At 37.4% G+C, this 24,092-nt stretch overlaps 1 protein-coding gene across 1 annotated transcript in view; it reads right to left on the reverse strand.

Moving 5' to 3' along the window:
- The window catches only part of LOC149201220 (classical AGP protein), a 156,379-nt gene that overhangs the window by 41,661 nt on the left and 90,626 nt on the right, over positions 1-24,092 (reverse strand). The window contains exons 3-4 of the mRNA XM_089402890.1: positions 19,495-19,566; positions 5,842-6,056 (exon numbers count right to left, since the gene is read on the reverse strand). Coding sequence (XP_089259016.1) covers positions 5,842-6,056; positions 19,495-19,566 — 287 coding nt within the window. The remainder of the gene's footprint in view (positions 1-5,841; positions 6,057-19,494; positions 19,567-24,092) is intronic.

Here is a 24,092-nt window from a genome sequence, read left to right on the forward strand (position 1 = left end):
TTGTTGATAGCTATCAATAAGCACTACAGAGGTCTGAAACATACCAGTTGCATAAGCACTTCCCACTGTTGGTCCTCTCTTTCAAGCATACTAAATTCAAATCAAAAGGAAACAAGGATTTTAGGACTGTTTTGGCACTCATTAGATCTCTTTGCATCATAAGAAATTCACTGAAAACACTAGTTTACTGCTGTCCTAAAGTTACTCATTTGTGTCATTAAAAATCTGAATACATTGCTAGCTTCAAGTGCTCTCATTTGCTCATAAGGTTGTTAGCATTGGATAATAAGTATCTTGTTGAATATTTGATACAATAGCCTTAGCATAACTCTCGTCTCATTGCTAATACACCTTAGTGAAAGATAATCTTTTATTTTGCACTTAGGTTCTAAAGGAACTTTCTAAACTTAATACTTAATTGGGTTATCATCTTGAGTGAGTAGGCCACTTTCGCAAATTTTGTAATTGGCTCATTCACATTGTGCTTCTCTACTTGACATCATTGTTATTCATTGAAAATATCTAATTGGGCATTGATTAAAAAAATCTCAATCATTAGTAGCTTGTGTTGAAGTAGACTCAAAGCATTTGCAAATCTTAATGCTCCCTTTGGATAATTGTCCTTGGCATATCATTTTGAATGATTGGGTAATTATTGAAAGTAAGTGCGTGCTCTAGTTTTTGCCATTTGGTTAAAGCATATTGTGCATTTTTCACTAAGTAATAACCAACATTTGGCATCTAAAATTTAACTTGAAGATTGGTGAATGCAGTTGTTGAAGAGCATTGGCTAAGAATATTTGCAGACTCGTCATCTCTCTTACATTCCACATTGAATTGTATCTCTTGTGGGCACTTTGTTAAATTGGCATGTTTGAGATTGTCTCTTGAATATCATCGATAAGTACTTGTCGATATAACTTAAGATTAATTGTAACTAAAGTGCTTAAATCATTAACAATCTCACCTTAAGAATCATTCACTTATTTCACCTTACATATCATTCTAAGCTAGTCTTGCATCTAAAAACTTACCTCCAACCATAAGCTTGGTTGATAGACTCCTAGTGCAACCCTTCTCATCTGATTTGAGGGGCTTAGCAACTCTTTGGTGGTTAATACGGTGACCATGTAGTCGGCAGAGCACCGAAGGCATTGGGTGATAGGAGCCTAACATAAAGTATCATTAGTCAAACCCTTGCTTGCTTCCTGTTGGCATCGTTCCTACAACCTACCTTGGAGCCTGGCTTCAAAACAATTAAGGGAAGGTCAAACTTAGATTAGGCATTTAACTAAAACTAACCAAGATCTTTGCATCACATCTAGGATTTAGGATTTGCATTTCATTTAGGTTAGTGAAGCATCAAAGCAGTAGTGTTCATCCGGTACTTGGTCTCAATTTTATAAAGCAAGAATATTGACTCCATAAGGCACTGGTCTCAAATATAAATTCAATCTAATCCTTAAAATCTTACTAGATTTAACCAAGTGTTAGGCCACTCCACTGTGTCTCCCGAACTAGTTGGTTCTTAACTTGTCCTCCATAATTTCATTTCCATAGGGTCTACCCCCCATAGCCTATTGTTGGGAGACATCTAGAACAAAGAGGTTGGGGATCAGAGTGACAACCCCTGACCTGATTCGTTGTCGCAGTGCCCGTACAATTTTAAGCGGCAACAATACCTACACTATTTTCATATATACTTGCTACCCTAAAGGCTTAAGAACATTCTTCAACCATAGGGATGAGGAACCTCAAAGTTGGGGTCAGCAAGTAGAATAACAATGAACAGTCACCCAAAGCAAGCATACCATGAATCCTACATGGCCCATTAAAAGACTTATAACCCAAGCCAGTGGCATTAAGGTGAGGCTCTACGGAAAATGTTGACTTTCATCTAGCCAAATTAACCACTAAAGAACAACAAAAAAACGTGTACATTATATATATAATGCAAGAGTATTAGCTCTAACAAGAAGCAAACAATTTAAATTTGGATCTCCCATTACCTAATTCTCCATCAATTGATTTAATGCACTATGGTAATACACATTTAAAACTATTTGCAGCAATAAACATTTCATTTTCATCTCCACTTGCGACTGTAAAAAGTATCTATTTTCTGTTATCTAGTTTGTATTACTATGCAATGTATATGAGGAGGACAATATGGGGCGCCTAGGGGGGTACCCAAGGGGATAATGAATATAATATGGCCATAATAATGGAATAGGCCCACTTGGTAATTAAAAAAACAATAACATAATTATAAGGGATATTTAGCATAAGATCCTTAGGAATACTCATAAGAAAGTATAAATACACAAATATCATTGTATTGGATGTGTATTGAATTGTATTGTCTTGGAGCATGCATGGCCTCTAGATTGATTCTTACCATAAGGAGTATTTGACAATGTTACCCTACCTCAAGGGTTCTTTTCTCTATATTATTGTGTTGATCATGGTGAATGTCGTGGATATCTTTGGTGTTTCCAAGTTTATCTTGAATCTTTTCATGGTGGATTCTCTCTTTTATCTTTGAAATTTTACCACAAGTAGTGGCATTTCATAATTGGGGTCATAATAGCAACGCTGAGGTGTACGACACAAGTTATGATCATCTTACATTTTTTATCTCAAACCCTAACTACATAAGGGAGATCAATTAAAAAGTGAGTGATTCTCTTTGAAACCCTAGTTCTTTATTTGGGCTTTCAAGTAAGATGTATTTCATAGGAAAATATGATGGTCCTAGTACTGAAAAATGCATAAACAAAATGAAGTACAAAGAGGGTAAAGGCTGGAAATTGTGGGCATGTATGAATTTAAAAGATGACGTGTTCATATTATGGAAATCAATTAAGCATGACAATGTATGGGAAACTCCAGATGAAAATTATGAAAAAACATTTTTAGATAATTGGTCTCATGTTGTGAAAAAGACACAAAAGCGCACTAGGGTTTATTTTCATGTCACAGCTTCATATTACAGGTTCATTTTATCTATGTTAAATTATTTAAAAGATTGCAAGTTCCCACAAAACATAGCCAAAATACCAGTGTTCCACGGGGACGCGTCCCCCAGGGTTGGGTGCGCGCACCCCTCGCACCCCACGCACCCGGGACGGGGAGTCTCTTGGGGGTGCGTTTCCCCACGCACCCTTTTTGGGGAGTCTTGGGGAGACGCAAGGGGGTGCGTTTCCCCAGTGTGGGAGTCTCGACTCCCCACGACTCCCCAAAAAGGGTGCTTCTGGGCGTCCCCCTTTAGTGTGGGAGTCTAGACTCCCCAAAAAGGGTGCTTCTGGGCGTCCCCCTTCAGTGTGGGAGTCTAGACTCCCCAAAAAGGGTGCCCCTGGGCATCCCCCTTTAAATTTGTCTAATAAGACTTAAAAATAAAAAAATAAAAAATAAAAAATTCAAAAATCAAAACCATTAATTTTTTTTTTAACTAAAATTAAAACTAAATAACTAAAACTTAAAAGTCTAAAAAAAAATTAAAATTAAAACTAAATAACTAAAACTTAAAAGCCTAAACCTAAAAGACATGAAAGGCAAAACTTAAAGTTAAAAGCTCACTTCATTTCAGCCCAAAGTCATTTCCATTTCCATGCAATGCTGATTTGAATGAGTTATCGATCAATGTATTTGAATATTTTATTATTGATTTTTATTTTTGTTTTTCGAATCTCATGGTATGTATGAATAATAATTAATTCAATAATGAGACTTGTCACTTGAGTATGTCATATGAATGATGTATGTATTAAAATGAATGATGAGGATGGATCAATGACTCAAATTTCAATTGTCTATTTAATATTTTTATGCTTTCATTATTGAACAATGAACAATGAATATCAACTTGAATTTTATATATATATATATATATATATATATATATACCTCGACGACTCCCCGCACCCCGAAATTTCCCTAAAATTTGAGGGTACTCCCACACGTCCCCCCTGTGCGTCTCCCCGCACCCGCGTCTCCCCGCACCGGAGTCTTGGTGGAACATTGCAAAATACATAGGTTGAGGGTGAAAATGATCGAAGTTTCAAGTATTTAGAGGTTTCCATGGATTAATATGTGTTGCATTCAAATTTTATGCGATAGATATGGATGATGTGGATATTGTTTTGGGATATCCTTGGATTGACTCGGTATAGTTAGTATTAATAAGCAAAAGAAGTTTTTGAAGTTTTGGTACAAGAAAAAGAAAATCACACTGAAGGATATATATCTCAGTAACCAAGAAGGGTCTAAGGGGCCAAATGAAGAAATCCCTAGAAAGAAAATAATAGCAGTGCTTAATGACATATCAAATGAAGAATCCACAATTGAATCAAAAGAAGAGATTATGGAAGCACTTGAAGAAAAGACAATGGGAAGGCATAAAAATGAAAAAGAAGAATCAAATAAGAGTTAGAGCTTGAGCTAAAAGAACCTACAGAGACACTCAAAGGGAAGCCCCACGAAGGGAATAAAAACAAAGAAGCTAATGAACCAAAAGTATAAGAGTCAAAGAAATGAGATCCAATAGCTAAGGTTGCTATATCACGCCACCCACACCACTCAAAGAAACAACAATGATCAAAGCAAGCAAGGGTATGAGTGTCAACAAACTTACATGGAGGCAATTTGTATGGAGGCACATAGAAGAATAAAAGTAATACACAGAGATATCAGAGCAGCACAATGAAGACATGGATCCCAATAAACAGGGATCAAGATCAAGGCTATAGCGTGGAGATCGTGCATGGTACGGATAGAATGTAATGTACCTAGGGAGGATAATATGGGGTGCCTAGTGACATAACCAAGGGGATAATGAATATAATGTGACCATAATAATGGAACAGGCCCACTTTGTAATTAAAAAAAAAATATAATAACAAGTGGTATTTGGCATAAGGCTTACAGGAATACTTATGAAAAAGTATAAATACACAAGTATCATTGTATTGGATATATTTTGAATTGTATTGTCTTATAGCAAGCATGGCCTTTGGAGTGATTCCTTCCATAATGAATATTTGACAGTGTTACCCTACCTCAGGGGTTCTTATCTCTATATTACTGAGTTGTTCATGGTGACTGTCTTGGATATCCTTGATGTTTAAGGATTTATATTGGAATTTTTCATGATGGATTCTCACTTATATCTTTGAAATTTTACTACATCTTGCCACATAAGTTATAATTAAATGTCATTGAACGCAAATGTCCAATCTAGGGGCCAATTGGCATACCTTTCCCAGAATAACCACATCATCTCCACGGCCTCACATCACTCATGCCTACATACAAATGCAGTTTTGTACAATGTAGTATAGACATAATACTAATTGCCTCTTATAAAGGCATCAAACCAACAGAAATATGCATACGTATGCTGTCAGATTATATTTGAAATTTATTACCATTATACCTTGATTGATGCACCATCATGACATTGCAAATGTGCACAGTATCCAAAAGAGGATTCTACCTAAAGACCGTTTTTCAATTTTTAGTCACAATGCTAGGAAAATCTTAAAATAAGGTTCTGTTTGTTACTGCAAGCATCTACATATAAAGGTCTTATATACACAGAGAAGAAAGCATTGGACATGAAATGCACAAGAAACAATTCCTTGTATGGAAAGGAAATCTGCAGATAACAAAATCTCAGAGCATATAGCAAGATGATAATTCAGTCTGCCACTTACGATGATAAAATAATAATGTCAAATAGCAAGAAGCTAACATGTACTTTCCAACTCAACTGTTTCCTAGTTATTATCACATACGCCATGCATATATCACAAAAAAAATTACGAAGAGAAATGTACTTACGCCCGATTGATTGTCTCAGCTGGAGGTTCACCAACATGCAGAGGATCAGCTCTAGCTGACACATCAGCAGAAGAAGATAGCATTTGCTGATACATCCTAGCTGAACGGAGAACAGCAAAGAACTGAGGTATAAAAGTCCCACAGCCACCTTCTTTAAAAATAATCTTGAAAGAATGTGTTGAGAACAGTGCTCTGTTTGCATCAGGAGGTATCACCTAAATAACATATCAAATCACAACCAGAATAAGGCAATACTCGAATCCCATTTGGAACCTGCTTTAAAGTTTAAACATTAAAAATCTGTATAATTCAGGTAAGATTTTGGTCAAGGCCATAATATTGCAAAAGATTGAGGTGATAATGATATCCCGGAAGCCTGAATTCTTTCTGGACAATGGAAGGAATCTCTGGAAACTGAACCAGTATGCAATCAAGCCTAACCATATTGATTATGTAAAAAAAATCCATTAAAAAAGGAGGGTCAGAACAAAACCAATCTATTATTCAAATACTAAAAAACATTATTATATAGCATTTGATCACCTCATGTGGGAGTGAAAAAGCATTATGAGTGGCTGGGAGTAAACGACACTAGTAGAGTTATGTATGCATTAGAGTAAAAAAACAGACCGTGCGCGCTCTACTCCCGCCTTGACGAATTCAATCTTTGAGCGCGACCTTTTCCTTCGGCTCCCGGGGCCTCCTGCTCCCGGGGCTTGCTGCCCTCAACTGGTACACGATGGATCATGCGGAGCCTCCTCCTATGGGTGCATTGATCCCTATCTCATTTGCCAAAGCTTCAGCTCAGCTGGGAGAAAATATGGAAGCCTTTGCCTCTTTGATCTCCTCCTTGGGACCGTCTTGTCCCAGACCATCCATATCAAAGTTTGTTAAGAAAATCGATGAAATACTTGAAATAATCCTTCCTCCCTCCCTTCCTCGCCACACAGCTCTGTTCCTCTCTGAAAGAGGTTTGGTGGGTCAGTTTACTGGTCTCTAGCCCTCTCCCCGTTCGGTCCTCAAATGGGTAGAAAGAAACTGGGCCTCATCTATCATGGGGAAAATCTCCATCAGATTTTGTGGAAGAGGATATTTTACCTTCCACTTTGAAACGAAAGAGGATAGAGATTTAATCTTCAGAAACAGGCCATATTTCATGGATTCAAGACAGCTTTATCTTAGCAAATGGACTCTGGACTTCGATCCAAAGTTGGGCATGCCAAATGCAGTGCCAGTATGGGTGAGGCTTCCCCATCTTCCTCTACATTGTTGGGGAGATGAATCTGTTAAAGCAATAGGAAATGTTGTGGGGAAATATATCGACAAAAGTGAGCCAAAGGAAAACATGCATGCCTACGCGAGAATATGTGTAGAAGTAGATCTGGGGAAAGGACTTCTGGAAGCAGTCAAGATCAAAGTGGATAGTTGGGTTCACATTCAACAGCTAGACTACGAACAAATTCTGTTCAAATGCAAGGTATGTCATGAATATGGTCATTTTGCAAATAGATGTACTAAAAATCAGGAAACAGAAGAAATAGAAAACTAGGAACCAAAATGGGAGCAGGTCAAGAAGAAAAAGTCAACAACCAAACCCAAACCCTCTTCAGTTTCCATTCTCCCTCCCCCGTCCCTCTCCCCCTCATCCTCTCCTTCCAGGCCTATTTCATCTAAAGAACCCCCCCCCCTTCTCCCTTTGCCCCCCTCCCTCCGTCTTCTATCCCTCCCCCCTTATCAGATCTTTTGGTCTCTAATCCCTTTGGCTCTCGTGCGGACCCTCTTCTTCCCTTCCCCTCCCCCCCTCTTCTACCCTTCCCCTCTAACCCCTCCCCTTCCTCGCCTATCCCCTCCCAAAGCCCTCTCCCCTCCTCCTTCGACTGAATAATCACTCGTACCCTATCCAAAGAGCTCCTCTCCTCTATCGACCACCCTAAAAGGGCAAGCAGAAAAACCAATAGAGAAATTAGAGATGAAGTTGCGGCAAAGGAAATAGCTCTAGGCACCTAACAACCTCTAGATACTTTCTTGGAAAAAAATAAGGAGAAAGTCGCCCACCCTAACAGAGGGAAAGGTCCCTCTACCCATAACATCAAGTGATAATGAGTATAGTCTCCTATAATTTCAGAGGAATGGAAAGTATGCCAAAAATTAAGATAATGAAAGATTTAATAACTTCAGAGAAACCAGATATCTTTATGATTTAGGTGACAAAGACAAACGAAAACAAAAAAACAAAAAATTATCAAGGAACCTCAATTCCAACGACCGAAGCCTCAAGAGGAATATGCACACTATAGAAAACTGAAAATTGGGAGCTCGTTCAGCAAAAAAGAGTTTCATTGGGTAAAAACAGAGTTGGAAAACAAACAAAACAAAAGAGAAATAATGTATTATAAATATTTATGCCCCAAACCATTACAGGGATAAGGAAGTCTGCTGGTCCACCTTAAAAAATTATCTTATGCAGGACCAAATTAGAGGCATAATCATAGGAGGAGATCTCAATCTAGTATTGAGCGCAGAGGAGAAATTCAAGGGAATATACAATGTTGATCCATATAGGGAAATGTTAGAATCTATTATGGAAGCATGCAAATTAATGGACATACCTCCTAGCAATGGAAAGTATACATGGAGCAACAAAAGAATTAGGAAAAATAACATAGACGAAAGGTTGGATAGACAAAGTTGCCAATGCCTTCAGTGAGATAAAATCCAAATCATCCACAATATAGCATCAGATCACAAACTAGTGTCTCTCACCCTTTGGAAGTTAGAAAATCTTGGCCTAGTTCCTTTCAGATACAGCTCCACTTGGAACGACAATGAAGAAGTTAAAAAAATTATTGCTAAAGTATGGACAAAACCAATTACTGGCTCTCCTAGCTATGTTTGAGAAATAAATTAAAAGCCCTAAGGAGAAAGCTAAAATATTAGGCAAGGATTAACCAACTAGAAAAAAAAAAGAAAGCTAGAAATAGCAGAAAATAAAAAAATAATAATAATAATAATAATAATAAATAAATGAAAAATAAAAAGAGAAGAAGAAAAAAAAATTAATAGAATCCAAGTGGAAAAAGAGCAGCAAGAGGAATTGCAGGAGAGCATATGGCAGGAAAAACAACCATATTGGGAGATGTATAGACAAAACAGAAAGGAAGAAGAAGAGTGGCGGCTAAAATCGCGAAGTCTATGGCTCAAAGCAGGAGACAAGAACATAACGTTCTTCCATAATGCGGCCAAGATAAGAAGAAATCAAAACCAAATAGACAGCATGAAAGATAACAAAGACAAAGAAGTCAGAGGTCCAGAGGAAATAAAGGATGCTTACAGATACTATACAAATCTATCATCATCCCCAGCATCAAATAACAATGAACTCACAAGAGCAGTTGAAGAAAAAGGAAGTTGCAGCTGTTGTTTGCGATTTGCATCTAGATAAGGCCCCAGGGCTGGATGGGTTCCCTATTTCCCTCTATAAAAACAACTGGATCATTATTAAAAAATGATTTGATAAGAATGATCAGAAATGCTTTTCAGAAATTCAAGGTTGGAGGATTCACAAACTCTTCCTTCCTTGCCCTTGTTCCAAAAGAGTCAAATGCTAACTCCTTTAGTAGATTCAGGCCCATTTCTCTGTGTAACTCCTCCTACAAAATCACAACAAAAATTCTAGCAAACAGAATAAAAGTATTGCTTCCATAAATAATATCAGAAAACCAAGGAGGATTTGTCCCAAAAAGACAAATCCTTGACAACATTCTAATAGTGCAGAAAGCTTTGCACTCTAGCCTTATGAAAAAAGAAAAAGGAATGATTGTCAAGCTCAACATGGCTAATGCGTTTGATAGGGTCAACCTGGCTTTTCTTGTTGTTGTCCTACATAGATTTGGTTTCTCAAAAAATGCAATAGATATAATAAAAGCCTGTATTGTGGGTCCTTGGATTGCACTATTGGTCAATGGAAGACCAAGTGAATATTTTCAAAGCTTAAGGGGGCTTCGCCAAGGTTGTCCTCTCTCTCCTTTCTTATATATTATAATGGCAGACTCACTGAGCAGAAGCCTTGAGAAATGTAGACAAGATAGGACTATCACAGGATTCTCAATCTCTCCTAAAGTTAAAAGCATAAACCACTCCCTATTTGCAGATGACACCTTGGTCATGGGAGGGGCCTCCTGCATAATGGCAAGAAGAATCAAAAAGGTACTAAACAGTTTTTTGGAAGCCTCTGGAGGACTACTAAATAATCATAAATGCAGAATCTTTGGATGGAACACACCCTCGCACTCTCCAAAAAATCTCAGAAATTCTGGAAATCCCATTTCAAGAAAAATGGAGCCATTTCCAATATCTTGGACTCCCGATCTCAAAAGAAAATTTGAAGACCGAAATATGGAATAAGTACATTGAGAAAATGAAACAAAAAGTGAAAAATTGGGGTATGATCTAGCTCAATATGGCAGGAAGGGTGGTACTAATAGAGGCCCTACTCACAGCTCTACCAGTTTACCAATATGCAGCAATACTAGCCCCGGCAAGTATACACAAACAAATTGACCTAGTAATCAAGGGTTTCCTATGGCAAGGAGGAAAAGTGGAGACAAAGAAGCACAACCTTGTGAAATGGGACGAAGTAACTCTGCCATATGAGAAAGGTAGGTTGGCAATAAAACTCCCAGGGATAATGAACTTAGCTCTAGAAGCAAAAATAACATGGAGATTTATAACAGGAGAGAGCAGCGAGTGGAAGCAAATAGAGCCCTCTTATTGAGAAAAGGTTGTCCAATCAGGCCCTACTCCCAAGTTTGGAATATGATTAAAAAAATTGTTTCCCTCATCAAAGAAAACTCTTCTAAGATCCCTGGTAACGGTAAACTCATCAAAATATGGAAAGATAATATAATGGGAAATCAGCCTATAGCCTGCCAAGAAAATCTTCAAGATCTGAGAAGATGGATGAGAACAAAAGGAATCATTACTCTGGATTACCTATCTCTTTGGAGAGATGGAGAATGCGAAGATTGGAGGATTTTGAACCTCCTTCATGGCTTGGTCCCTCAGTGGAAGTCCCTAATCTCACATCTTAAGGGGGCTGCTCCACTAAGTCTAGACTCAAAAGATTCCCTTCAATGGGATCCTGATGGAGGGGATTTCTTAGTCAAATCTGGATATGCTACTTTACATCAGCATGGAAATCGAGATTGGGATCGCTGGAGGGAGGCATGGAAAATTGAAACAATGCCAAAAATCAAAGTTTTCATGTGGACATTGCTCAAAGGCAAAATACTAACCGTTGATAATCTTAAAAGAAAGGATATGAAGGCCCATCACGTTGTGCTATGTGTCAAGGAAGTGAAGAAAATATTCAGCATCTTTTTTCAAGATGACCCTTTGCTAGGGCCTGCTGGAAAGGGCCTGTTAGTCCCTTGGAGGTTAGTATTCTACAATTGTTGCCTTTACATGAACTTCTATCAACCTGGGGAAAAATATCCATATTCCTTCAAAAATAAAGAAACAGTAAAAAGATATTGGTTGAGTTTGCCCTCATTTATGTGCTGGCAAATTTGGTTAGCAAGAAACCAAAGGATCTTTAAAGATCGCACCCCAAATACCAGAACAATCCTGGCTAAAACTTGGAGCATGTCATCTGAATTCATCAACTCTAAAGGAGTTAAAGCAATAGATGTCAAACACATGCAGCACGAGGAAAGAGTCTGGGTTGAATTCGCGATGAGCAAGCAACAAAAAATACACATCAACAAATCTCCTAATAGCATGCAGAACTGGAAAATCAGAATTAAAAAAGAGGAGTTCAAAACATGGACAGAAAATTTAAATAGACCCTGCTTACTGTTTGATGGTGCTTCTAAGTCCAACCCAGGCAAAGCTGGAGCGAGAGGTATCCTTTTTGACCCAGGAGGGAAAAATCCTATTACTTGTGAATGGGTATTACGAGAACTATCCAACAACGGGGGAGAAGCATATGGCCACGCCTTGGGAACGAAAATCTTAAGGCAACAAATTATGAAGAATCTGGTCATAATGGGGGACTCTTCAATACTAACCCAATTGATGGTGGAAAGCAAAAGCCCCAAGAACAACGCCTTGAGACAAATAACAAAAGGGTGGGAAAAAGTTTGCAATTTCTGAGTGAAGTCACCTTCAAGCATATCCTTAGAGAAAATAACCGTAGCGCCGACACGCAGGTGAATCTGGTTGTCAATTGTCCTATGGGAGAATCTAGAATTGATAATGCAATTGCTCAGAAACCGATTCCATAGGATCTCTTGCCTCAATGTGCAGAGAATAGCAATCAAAGAGAGAACATCAAGGTGGGCAACAATCACTTCAGCTCGAATGGTTAGATCTCAGAAGATCAGGAAATCCCAAGAACAGACAGGATAGTCAGTCTACAGCTATCAAGCAAACTGCAGCTACTCAAGCTTCCTGTGAAATGCTAATGTTCTCTTCCCTGATGTGGCAAGTTGTGCAGCAATATATTCTCCCCCTCCGCTCGTCTTATTTTATCTCTGCCATCATCGCCCTCCCTTTCTTTCCCCTCTGTCTCAAAAGTTGTAATCCTTTTTCCTGTATATGTCGTTGCGCCCCTTTGGGGATTGAGCTTATCTTCTTTGTTTTAGCCTCACCTCTCTCCTTCGCGCAACTCTGGTGGTTGTTTTCCAAATCCTATTGCCTTTGCACAGCTCTAGTGGCCCCCGCCTTCGCGCTGCTCTAGAGGCAGCTTCAAACATTTTGCCTTCGTGCAACTCCTATTGCCCTCACCACTGCGCAGCTTTGGTGGCCCAGCCTCCCAAATTCTCTATCTTTCGCGCAGCTCTTGTGGCTTCTGCTTTCGGAGCACAGTTTCCCTCTCTCTGGCCGTTGTGGGTCTTCGCGGGACTATCTAGAGGTTGCTTTTGTTTCTTCTCTCTGTTTCTTCTTTCCCCTTCTATTCTCTGTTGGATTGATCGCCTTCTTCCTTTAAGAAAAATGGAACGGAACCTGCTTGCAAATGTTCCAAAGTGCGAAAACTGTGCAGTCTATCAAGCTAACAAATTCATGATTGAGCAGGTCAGAGAAACGGTCAAAGACTACAAATTTGAAGCAAAATCTAAGAATTCCTTCCTAAAGAGACAAATGGAAGAGCAAAGGAAAGAAATGTCTACGCTAAAACAAAAGTGCAGGCATTTGGAGGAAACGATCAATTATCTAAAGAGCTTACTTATTAATCAGACAGGAGAAAAATCTAACGTTCAAAGTAGCAATGCCATCAGGAACTCTCAGTCAACAAAAATTAATTGTAAATGCCTCATTCTTCTCTTTTCTGCAAAGTCTTTCCGCTACTATTTTTTTATGTTATGTAGGTGTAAATTGTTGTTGAATCAGTATGTAAGTATTTGTAAGGATAGTGCAATTAGTAACCTCAGAAACAAAAGGGGAAGAGCTCCCAGTTTGGCTTGATGTAATGGGAGCATGTCTCCGTCCTTTTCTTTTTTTTGGAACAGAAATCTAGTAACCGACTTTGTTTAAAAAAACATTATTATATAATACAAAATTACAAAGGAAGGACTCAGATCCAAGATCAAAATGAAATGATTGCAATAGCTACGTATTCATTTTTATCATGCATAATTTTGTGTTACAATTTCAAATACACAATTTACATTACATGCACACACAGTAGAGTTCTAGGTCATTCTTTTGTTTTAGATATTTTGTTTATTGAGCTATTGTTCACAAATCAACAAATTTCACCTCTAGAATAAGCTTCCATGAAGTGAGAAAAATGCACTCCTTGTTATATATCAAGGTTTCTCAAAATTGCAGCTACTCAAGGTACTCTGTTAATTTTCATAATTTAATTGTATATGATTTCTAATTTGAGATTTGACTATCCAAAACTTGTAAGTAGTTGAAACCTGCTTTGACTTCCACACATAAAAAGGGCATTTGACACCTTTTGGCCCATGCACTACACCCCAAATATCATCATTCCAAAATTGTCTCTACTAGGTAGACCAACTCCAAACAAAGATTTTGAAATGGTACAAGGATATAAGATAGCTTTGAAGAAGATCTATAAGGATGTGAGAATTGCAATGGACATACATGAGAAATTTGGAGCATTTGTACAATCCATTAATAACTTTTTGGATCCACTAGCCATAGATGAACAAGGGTACATGGATCCTATTACTTTGTAGGGCTACCATTGTGGGGATAGTATTCATCTCTCAACTCTAGCTACAAGGTTATTACCAGTGGTTGTCAGTTCCTCGTCATCTAAGAGGAATTGAAGCAATGTTTTCATACTCAGTCTAAGTTGACACATAATCGGTCAACTCACTCAACATAACCTCTTGCCATATCAACTTGATGCTTGACACAGCTCGGAAGACCAGTTTGGTACTGAAGTAGTCGAGTCAACCTTGACTCCGTCAGTTCAGCACCAAACTCGTATAGCTTAACCAAGACTATCATTACTCAACTAAGTCACTTGCTAGCATTGCTACACCCAACTGCCATAGTCTATAAGTAAAAAACTTGAATTTTTTTTAAATTTTGCCTAAAAGCTAATGCATCCTAAATCCTAAACCAAAACTATAAGGAGAGCCCCCTGCCCCTCTATTATCCTCACACCTCTCTTATTGAGTTTGATCCTAATTTTCTTGTAGTTGGGGGAGATTGGTTTGGATCCATACTCACTAGTAGGAGACTCATGCTAATGCTAGCACTAATACAACCACTGCAGTTGCAAATGTCCCTGAGGAGAATAAAGACTCTAAGCCAAAGGATGATTTTGTAGCTCCTGCTGAGGATCCCATTTCTAGCAATGGTGATGAGCTTGATGGTTGATCATGTTAATCAATGATATGCATTATGTATTATGTATTATGTCCTACACTAAACTTCAGTATCTTGTAGCATATTTTTTGGACTCCTGAGGCCATTTAGAGTAATAAAGCCTCATCAAATATGTATTTTGTTGCTGATATGTATTGCACTCAGTGCCATTTTGATATATTCACCCTTATAAGGTATATACAACTGTAGTTATTTTGCATATTTTGTCTCTATAATCGTTTGGAATATTTCAATTTTTAAATATATTTTTTCATTAAAATACATAAATTTTTCTGTATTTCTTAAGTAAACAGAATCATTGAAATCAGATTTGTCTCAGTCGATCCAAGTCCAAGTCCAAGTCTGAATTGACCCTTGACTGATTCTGAGGACGCTGAGTTTTAAAACATTGAATTGGACTACATACGGTTTCATCCATTAGGTGAAGCATATCACATTCTAATCCAAAGGTTAAGAAGGGTATGAGGAGGCTGTGGAATGTAAAGCATGAGATCTCTAATTTAAACATGACACTTAATGCCATGACTCGCCTCAACCTACTTAAGAATGTTACAACGCCAGTCTATTCCTCCGCTACAGCTTCCAACATTCTTTGCCCCCCTCATCTAGTCAAGATGTAGAGTTGGAATACGCAGATGGTGAGAATGTAGACCCATTTCAAAGTATATAGTTAGGCCTATTGGACACTATCATACTAGCAGAGTATTCTATGATGAGACACTCAATTTTGTACCTACTATTATCCTTTTTATATGAGATGACCATCATGATTTCAGTATAGAGATTTATAAATTTGTGATTCATGAATGGTTTGATTTTTCACTTTGAATATGGTTTTAAATTTTTAAAAATATTATTATAGCTTTTGTACATGGCATTTTCCTATTGTATCTGAATCCTAGCTTTTCAAAAATCCTGCAAATATCTATCCAAATTTTTATCTGTTTCCTGAAAACCATAATTTAAACCCTAAATAGTGTACCTAATCGATAATTCAATAACCAATAAATTGAATCAAATCCTTTGCACCTAGAGAGATTAATTTAAATAGTCTTGTGACCCATGCACACATAAGTGGATCAAAACCCACCCCCATATCCTTTAGTTTTAGGGTTGGACAAGGTTCAATTCCCATGAGCAACTTTGCCCTAAAGCCATGGGGGCCCGGGCACCTTAAGGTGCTAGTCAAACATGTGGCGGCACCCAAAGAGTGTTGAAATATTGTCTCGTGACCCACACACACATAAGTGGATCAAAGCCCACCCCCATTTCCTTTAAAAGAAAGAATAACTAAATTATTTGCAAGCGGGATACTATTGCATTGATGGAGCTTCTCCTGATTGCTACGACCAAGGTTTTCCCTAGTCACTTATGTTTCCCTAGGGGACTAGACGCACTCGTAGCCATGTTAGGCTTCGACATCCTCCATCACTCTCCTCAATACTTGGCGCACTCACAGTCGCATCAATTTATGGCATCCCTAGTCTATGTGGCCTTTGTTGGGTCCAGGACCTCCAAAATCTTGCCTTTTGCGACTAGTCGATGCTCAGTGTCGTCAATGGAACTTCAAGAGGTGTTTCCTTGAAGAATGTAGTGCTACATTAGTCTTCAACTCCCTCTTTCTCCCTTCCACTTCCATCGCCATTGGCTTTGAGGCTGATGAGGAAGTGGATTTTCTCGACTGTAGCGGCTTGGTTTGCCACGTTTTTGGGTTTTGGCAATGGCTTGTGGATCTTCACACCTAGATAGCAAAATATTGGATTTCAATCATCAAACAATAAGTTTTCATTCACCCCTATGCAAAGGGGTTTCTTGTTGCTAAGTTTGGCAATGATGAAGATGGGGATCTTATCTTTAACTCAAGTTGTGATTTTGGGGCAATGCAAGCATGTGCTTGAAGCCCTAGTCTCCCTCTCTCATCTTTTGATACAGGTTCTAACCACAACACCTGTTTGGGTGAGGCTTCCAAATCTGCCACTACATATTTAGGGTTTACCCTCTCTTCCAACAATTGGGTCCACCTAGGAAAGTTCCATTTTGTCTCTCGTGAAACTCAAAGCAAAGTATTGTGACATATGCCACAATCCATGTGGAAATGGATTTCAGCCTAGGGTTCTTAAGCTAAAATTATTTTGACTAGTACAATTTTTCCTGGACTCAAAAATTAGACTCTGAGTGAGTATCCTTGCAGTGTATGACTTGTTTTGAGGCAGGCCATATAGCAACTCAATGTCCAAATGAGTTTAAGAAAAGGAAAAAACTACAACAAAAATTGACCTGGTGGGTCAGTTCTACAAAGGATCACCAAATAATATCACAGGGTAAATCTCCACCAGCTGCTCCTCTATCTAAGGTGACTCCAATTTCTCAAGGAAAACAACAAGAAAAGGTTTCCCAAAGCACGAAAAAAAGAATAGGTCCCACATGACTTGGGACAAGAAACTCATCATAAGTCAAGCCCTCGAACAGATGCAAGTTGGGCAGATCAAAATTGATGTAGTCAAATTTCCAGAACAAGAAAACTTCTTAGTTCAAAATACTCCAAGCCTGGAAGAATCAGCAAGCACTCCACCTACTTCCAAAGAAGTCTGGACAAGAAGAAGAAGAAGAAATTTCCTGTAGAATCCCAACCAATGGTGACAAGAGGTCGGACCCAAAAACCAGCTTAAACCTGCATTGCTTTTATCTATTGTTATGTAACCAATTCTTGAGAATGTGCTGATGTAAAAAATGTTGGAATGTAGCTCTTTTGAGTATTTGGCAAAATAAGTCAATTACATTCTTTTTGGGTGGTTTAACAGTCACCGATTTACATCTACCTGCCTCCAAATTTTGGCAAGCAAATAATTCTCAATGTAACTCAGCAACATGTCTCAGCCACTGATTTTGCTTAATATAAATTTCCCGGTTACAGTTTAAAAAAAAATTGAATAAATCATCCACTCATCTTGATTTTTTAAACTCAAGCTATTGATCCCATGAATCTAAAGGGAAAATTCGTTCATTACGAGTGGACAAGATATCAAATTTGGGACAAATGTGTGCCCAAGACAATAATTACTCAAAATATCCAATCTTTAAGGATTCATGTGTAGCTTATACTTGCCTTGTGTTAGGGTTATATCTTCATGTTTCATTGTCAGATACCAAAGTCCTTTTTCTTGCTCAAATTATGCCAAATCAGAAGTTTTTAATGGCTGTTCTCATTTAATTCAGACTGTTCTTTTCAATCTCTTATTCTCACTTTGACACGCCTACACATTTCATTTATTTCGTCTTCTCCTGTCCATGATGATTGTCAAGGCATTATAAAATCACTGTATTTAAAAATCAGTCTGTCCAGAGACTCGATCAAGTTGACCCCTGACCAAGTCAACTCAGCCCTCTGCTAAGTTCAATGGACCGGTTTGGTACCAAACCAACCAAGTCAAGCTACAACTCGGCCAGTTTCAAGTCTGCACCTACTCGGCTGAGTTGATCAGGGACCCAATTGCGACACACTGTTCATAGAAAAGTCAATTTCCAAAAAAAAACAATGCAATGTAGCTCATGCTTCTGCTCATACTGCTACTGCAGTTGCAGATGTCCCTAACAAGTCCAAGGAGTCTGCAAACTCTGAGCTAGAGAATGATTTTGTAGCCCATGCTGAGGATCTCATTTCTAGCAGTGTTTATGAGTTTGATGATTAATCATGCTGTTCAATGTTCTGCACTATGTATTATATAGTAGGTCAGCAGCTTGTAGCATGTTTTTTGAACTCTAGAGGCCATTTAGAGCCTCATTGATTATGTATTTTGTTGTTGATATGCAATGCACTTGGTGCAATTTTGATATTTTGATATGTTCACCAATACATGGTACACACATGAGCAGATTCTGCATATTATCTCTAATGGTTTGGAATCTTTAAAATATACTTTTTTCCTTGAAACTTAAATATTTTACATAAATTTTAGTAAACAGAGTCATTAAAATCAGATTGGTCCCAAGTCATGACCAAGTCCAACTCCAAGTCCATGTTGACCCTCAACCGATTCTAAGTCAAGTCTGAGTTTTAAAATATTTGTTAAAACAGAGTGTGATTTCTAAAAAGTCATTATGGTCACAAAGGTCCTAAAGAAATGGTACATCTCATGCATATGAATATTGGAAATTAGTGAAACTGTCTACCAGAGAAAAAAAAAAAAACCTGTGAAAGAAAACTTTGTGGTAGAAAGTACTGCAATATGAAATATTTTTATATTATGTTTTTGCAGGAAGAAAAATTTAACTGCACTTGATATAGTATGTTAAAAATAATAAAACAGCACTATTCCCACAAACACAAGCACCGAGTTTTAAAATATTTGTTAAAACAGAGCGTGATTTCTCAAAAGTCATCATGGTCACAAGGGCCCTAAAGAAATGGTACATCTCATGCGTATGAATATTGGAAATTAGTGAAACTGTCTACCAGAGAAAAAAAACCCTGTGAAAGAAAACTTTGTGGTAGAAAGTACTGCAATAGGAAATATTTTTATATTATGTTTTTGCATGAAGAAAAATTTAACTCCACTTCATATAGTATGTTTAAAATAATAAAACAGCACTATTCCCACAAACACAAGCACATTGGAAAAGAAAATAATATTCAAGGGATGTTGCATACGTTTTAGGTGATTGCTTAGAAAAAGAATATAATTTACAGATAATACATGAACATTTTGTTTCTTTCAACATATGATGCTAAAACAATATATGGATTTTATTAATGAAGAAAAATTCCAGCAATCGGTGGCCACTTACAGGGTCTACTTTCCCTGAGATATTGTTGCAGAAAAATATTGGCTGATTGAATTTCTCCTCATGGATGTACAGCTGTAAAACAAAACAAAAACAAAATTGAGGTGTCAACCAAGAATTGATATCAGGCCAACTGTATCATACTAAAGTTTTCTATCAGCATTAAATACACTAATAGCAAAACATAAAGGGGGTAGTAGTACAACAAAAAGGCTTGTGATATATAATATTATTTCAACTAAAATACTTTACTTCACAAGCCGTACCACATCCTTTTCAAGAAAGACTACAATTGAAATAATATATCACACAAGAAGATTACAGTTGAAATATTATGAATCACACAAGTATTTCAATTGTAATCTTTCTTCTGTGATATATAACATTAATTCAATTGTAATCTTTCTTGAAAAGGATGCGGGAGCATTTATGAAGACAAATATCTCAAAAGCTCCATAGAAGTGTTCAAACGGGAAATCATGAAGTATACTGCAGCAAGTCATTGCTCTATCTGACCAATGGTATTCATGCATTTCCCCAATATATATATTTTTTAAACAGTGGGAAAACCTATCATAACTCAATATACACACACACACATATGTATACATCACCATTGCTTAAGTAATACAATTGATTCAGTTACTTCTTACTGTCGTTTGACTGAATAAAACCTGCTACAGTATGAAAGAAGGAGAAACAAAAATAAAGTAATTCTTCAAGTAGATAGAAATTTCAAATGGAGTCCAAAGCAAGCTTACATAGACTGGAAGCAGGAGAAACAACAATAAGCCATTCTTCAGTAGATGGAAATTTCAAATGAAGTCTAAAGCAAACTATGAATATATCATGGAGAACACAAAGAAGAAAAACTACCAATAGAATAATATAATAGCTTTCTTTAGCAGGGGACCATTCTCATCGAAGCTACCTCTCCTTTCTTTAGCAGGAAGGGTAGTTCTCACTAAAATTATCCTCACTGCTCTCTTATTTATATCTGGATTTGCAATGCTGACCGATGCAGTGATAAACGGGAAAAAAAATATTGTCTGAATTAATCTGGCAAGGAATGTGAGAAAAGAGAAAGATTGACCTGGTAAAATAGATCATTTTTACAAAAAATAGGTTTAAGAATTACTGATCTATCAATATTAATGTCATAAATGGCTTCAGGTTTGCCAATGTTTTTGTTAATGAGGAAAACAGTAAACTACTTTTAAAGGAAGAAAAGCAGCTTAGGCTGAGGAATTCCAGCACGCAGAAAAGCTGTGTACAAGGATGCAATTACATTTCCAATTGGCAATAAGGAAGACAGGAAACATAGGATTTGGCAGGTGTGTCACTATTACAAAACAAAAATATCCAAAGCTCCGACTGAAACCAACATCAGATACAACTTAATACAATCCAAACTATATTGTTGCATAGAAGTATACATCTAAAATCTCTAAAACAAATCAGGAAAATATGTTAAAATATCAAACGAATGAGCAAATATAATGAACGGAATATTTTTTGTAAAAAGTAGCCACATTCCAAGGTTAACATCTTAATGTTGATTCTATCCCACTGAAAGGCCCTTTCAAATGACAACAAAAGGCCATTAAAAGAGAAAGCTTGAGAAGGTCTAATCTTTGCAAGAATAGAACATATGTCATCTCTTTTGGGACTACAAACATGCTTAAAGTCACTGGCCAAAACTAGAATTAAATAATGAGAAAATGCAAAACAAAGGAAGAATAGGCAGAATAGTTCATAAATTAACATATGGATACTAAAATATATAATCACCATTTCCTATAACTAAATGGTTACTGAATGGGAGCTAGAAGTTATATCAACAATATGAAAATCCAGATATCAAATGTTTTTTAACAAATACACCTAGACCAAATATATGGAGACAAGTCAAAAGAGCTAGAAGTGACAATATAAGTTTGACTAGCAGTAAGTTGTCAAACCTACAAGTTGATGGTGGACACATTGTCACGTCATTTCCTTATGGTCTATCATCTCGTTATTAACTACAGAGGAACTTATATTTTTTCAGTTTACCAATCAAGAGTCAGAATCAGCCAAGGGTCAGACATAACTCTGACCAAACTCTGACCGAAATGGTATTCTAGGTCAAAGGGATCAAGCTGACACTTTGATAGGCTTAATCAAGCTACTCAGACTAGGAACAAGGCTCAATTATTTGTGATGACAAATAGAATACCTATGAAAAGGCTTATAAGGTAAAACTTGTAGCCTAGGGTTCTCAAAATATGGCTCACACTAGCACAGTTAGGCATACATGAGGAAAGAAAAGGTTTGATTGAAAGGCATAATCAACAAAAAGAAAAAAAAACCTTCAAATGATACTAGGTTGAAGACTTAATGCAGAATTAGTGTTTTCCAAGCCCTAGAATTGCCTAGGGTTGATGATGTCAGCCCTCGGGAAGCACTTTCAACTATGTGAATTGCTAGATTTTGATGTTTTAAAGCCAAGCAAGGTGAAATGACTTCAAATCAGCTCAACGTCCAAGCCCTACTTGGGTGATAGTCTTAGGGATTTTGATCATGGAAATATCAAAGCCTAGGTTTTCACTTGCTAACCCTAGCTACCACTTTATGATCTGAAATATTTTGTGGGTACTTAAACAAAAATCTTCATTTGAAGACCATTCACTGAGACTTAATTGCATGAGAACATGAACAAACATATTCTTTAGATAATGCTTAACCAATACATTAGCATGTTGAAAGAAGCAAATAACAAATAAACAAACATAAAAAGAGGCTTGATAACTCACCCAGGGGAAGAGGCTATGTCTCCAGATTCATTTTAAAGTACGAATCACTTTTATTAATTCTGAGGCATTCTTCTTCTTACAAAATGGGCTGAAATCTTCTCACCATATGTGGATCATGCTCCATAAGGGGCTACCTTCTCCTATACAAAGGACTTGAGGCACTCACATAAGTGACATTTCTTCAGCACTAGAAGGGCTACATTTCCTCTCAATGCAAGCTCCAAGCTTCTCCAAAAGCTCTCCCAAAAGGCTTACATAAGGAAGTTTAAATAGTTTCTCCAAACAAAGAGACATAACTCCCTAGATCCACAATAATAGGATCTCATGATTTTTAAGGAAAAACAAGTTCCATAATAATAGGATCTCATAACAATTCAATGCCCAAACTAAGACAAAATCTTAGACCGCCCATGAGACTCTCAACTTCTCATTGAGAATAGGAAAAATAGTTGTGATATTTTCTCACACACAACTAATTTTCCTTTTTACAAATTAAATGAACAATACATGAGATTCTCAAGCTCACTTCTACATGAGTTTGTCATCCCATTTGAAGCATTAATCATTTTACTTTAGTGATCTATCCCATGGTGTGTAAGATAAGGATTTCTCATGTGGAGATCCCCCTGGATCATTCCTCTCCCCTGAGAATCTTTTGGTCCTCCAAAAGCATAAATAGGAACTGCAATCTGATGTGCTCCTATGAAAATTTCAGCGCTACGAAATTATTCTACAGCTCAGAAAATTTCACTACGAAATTTTATTACAGCGAATGGAAATTATTCTTCTAATGGTAAATTAGTTACAAGTTTATTTTCTCCCACAAACAATGAATAATTCACTACTGCAAACTTCACAAATAAAACTGCAAAAATGAATAACACTGGAAACTGAGAAAATACTAGCACATACACGATAAAAATGACATCGTTATTTTTGGACAAATGTCCCCAGAAAAACCCAATGTAGGAAAACAAGTGCAATAGTGAGGGTTTTATTACTATGCAGCAATGAAAATCTTAGTACAATCTATGGATGCCCAACTGGAAATCCAAACAGCAAGAAAATTTGGGCAAAATTATTGAAGGGCATTACCCTTCCTCCACAAGCAATCCTCGCACAACCTGCCTTCAGAAAACTCGGACTTCTAGACCCTCTGCGCTGCTTTGCGCAGTCTCTGTGATGTCAAGCCTCCAACCAGTCTCTGATGAAGTCGTTATGCCTGCTTCTCCTGAGGAAATCGTCTCTTTGGCACATTGGAACCTTTGCCTAGCCTCTGGAACTGAGAACAAATTCTCCTCAACTAAATCAGATTGCCAATCTGAAAAAATTGCGCAGTCCTCTGCTTTGCCTCACTGGGAATAGCTCGGCCCTCTTGTTGTTGCCTCTCCGGATGTGGAAAACTTCCTCTGAATCACTGTCCCTGCCCCTCACTCACTGCTTCGATCTTTGGCTCTCCAACAGCTGACTGCTGCTAATCTGGAAATCGGTCTGCCAAGGAAATTGAATTCCTAGGGATCTCAAGTGTGTTCTCGAAGTGCCCATCGACTTCCTCTTATAATCCATTGTTGGAGCACCAACGACCAAGATTAAAACTTAATCGATGGCTAGGATCATCTTGGAATCGATCCGTGTGAGTTTCTAGATGATTCTCACCTTGACTTAAATAACCTGATTAATTAACTAGTTTTCCTAAGTTTAGACTTGGGAAACATTAAAAAATTGATTAATAATCTAATTAAGTCACTTCTAGGTGGAATTTCCAGAAACAATTTATTGGTGTTGGAGATCTCATGCATTCTACCC

Source organism: Pinus tabuliformis, chromosome 2_1, assembly GCF_031772625.1.
Source record: "Pinus tabuliformis cultivar Carrire ecotype Pingquan chromosome 2_1, CPIR1, whole genome shotgun sequence".
In the NCBI taxonomy this organism is placed as follows: domain Eukaryota; kingdom Viridiplantae; phylum Streptophyta; class Pinopsida; order Pinales; family Pinaceae; genus Pinus; species Pinus tabuliformis.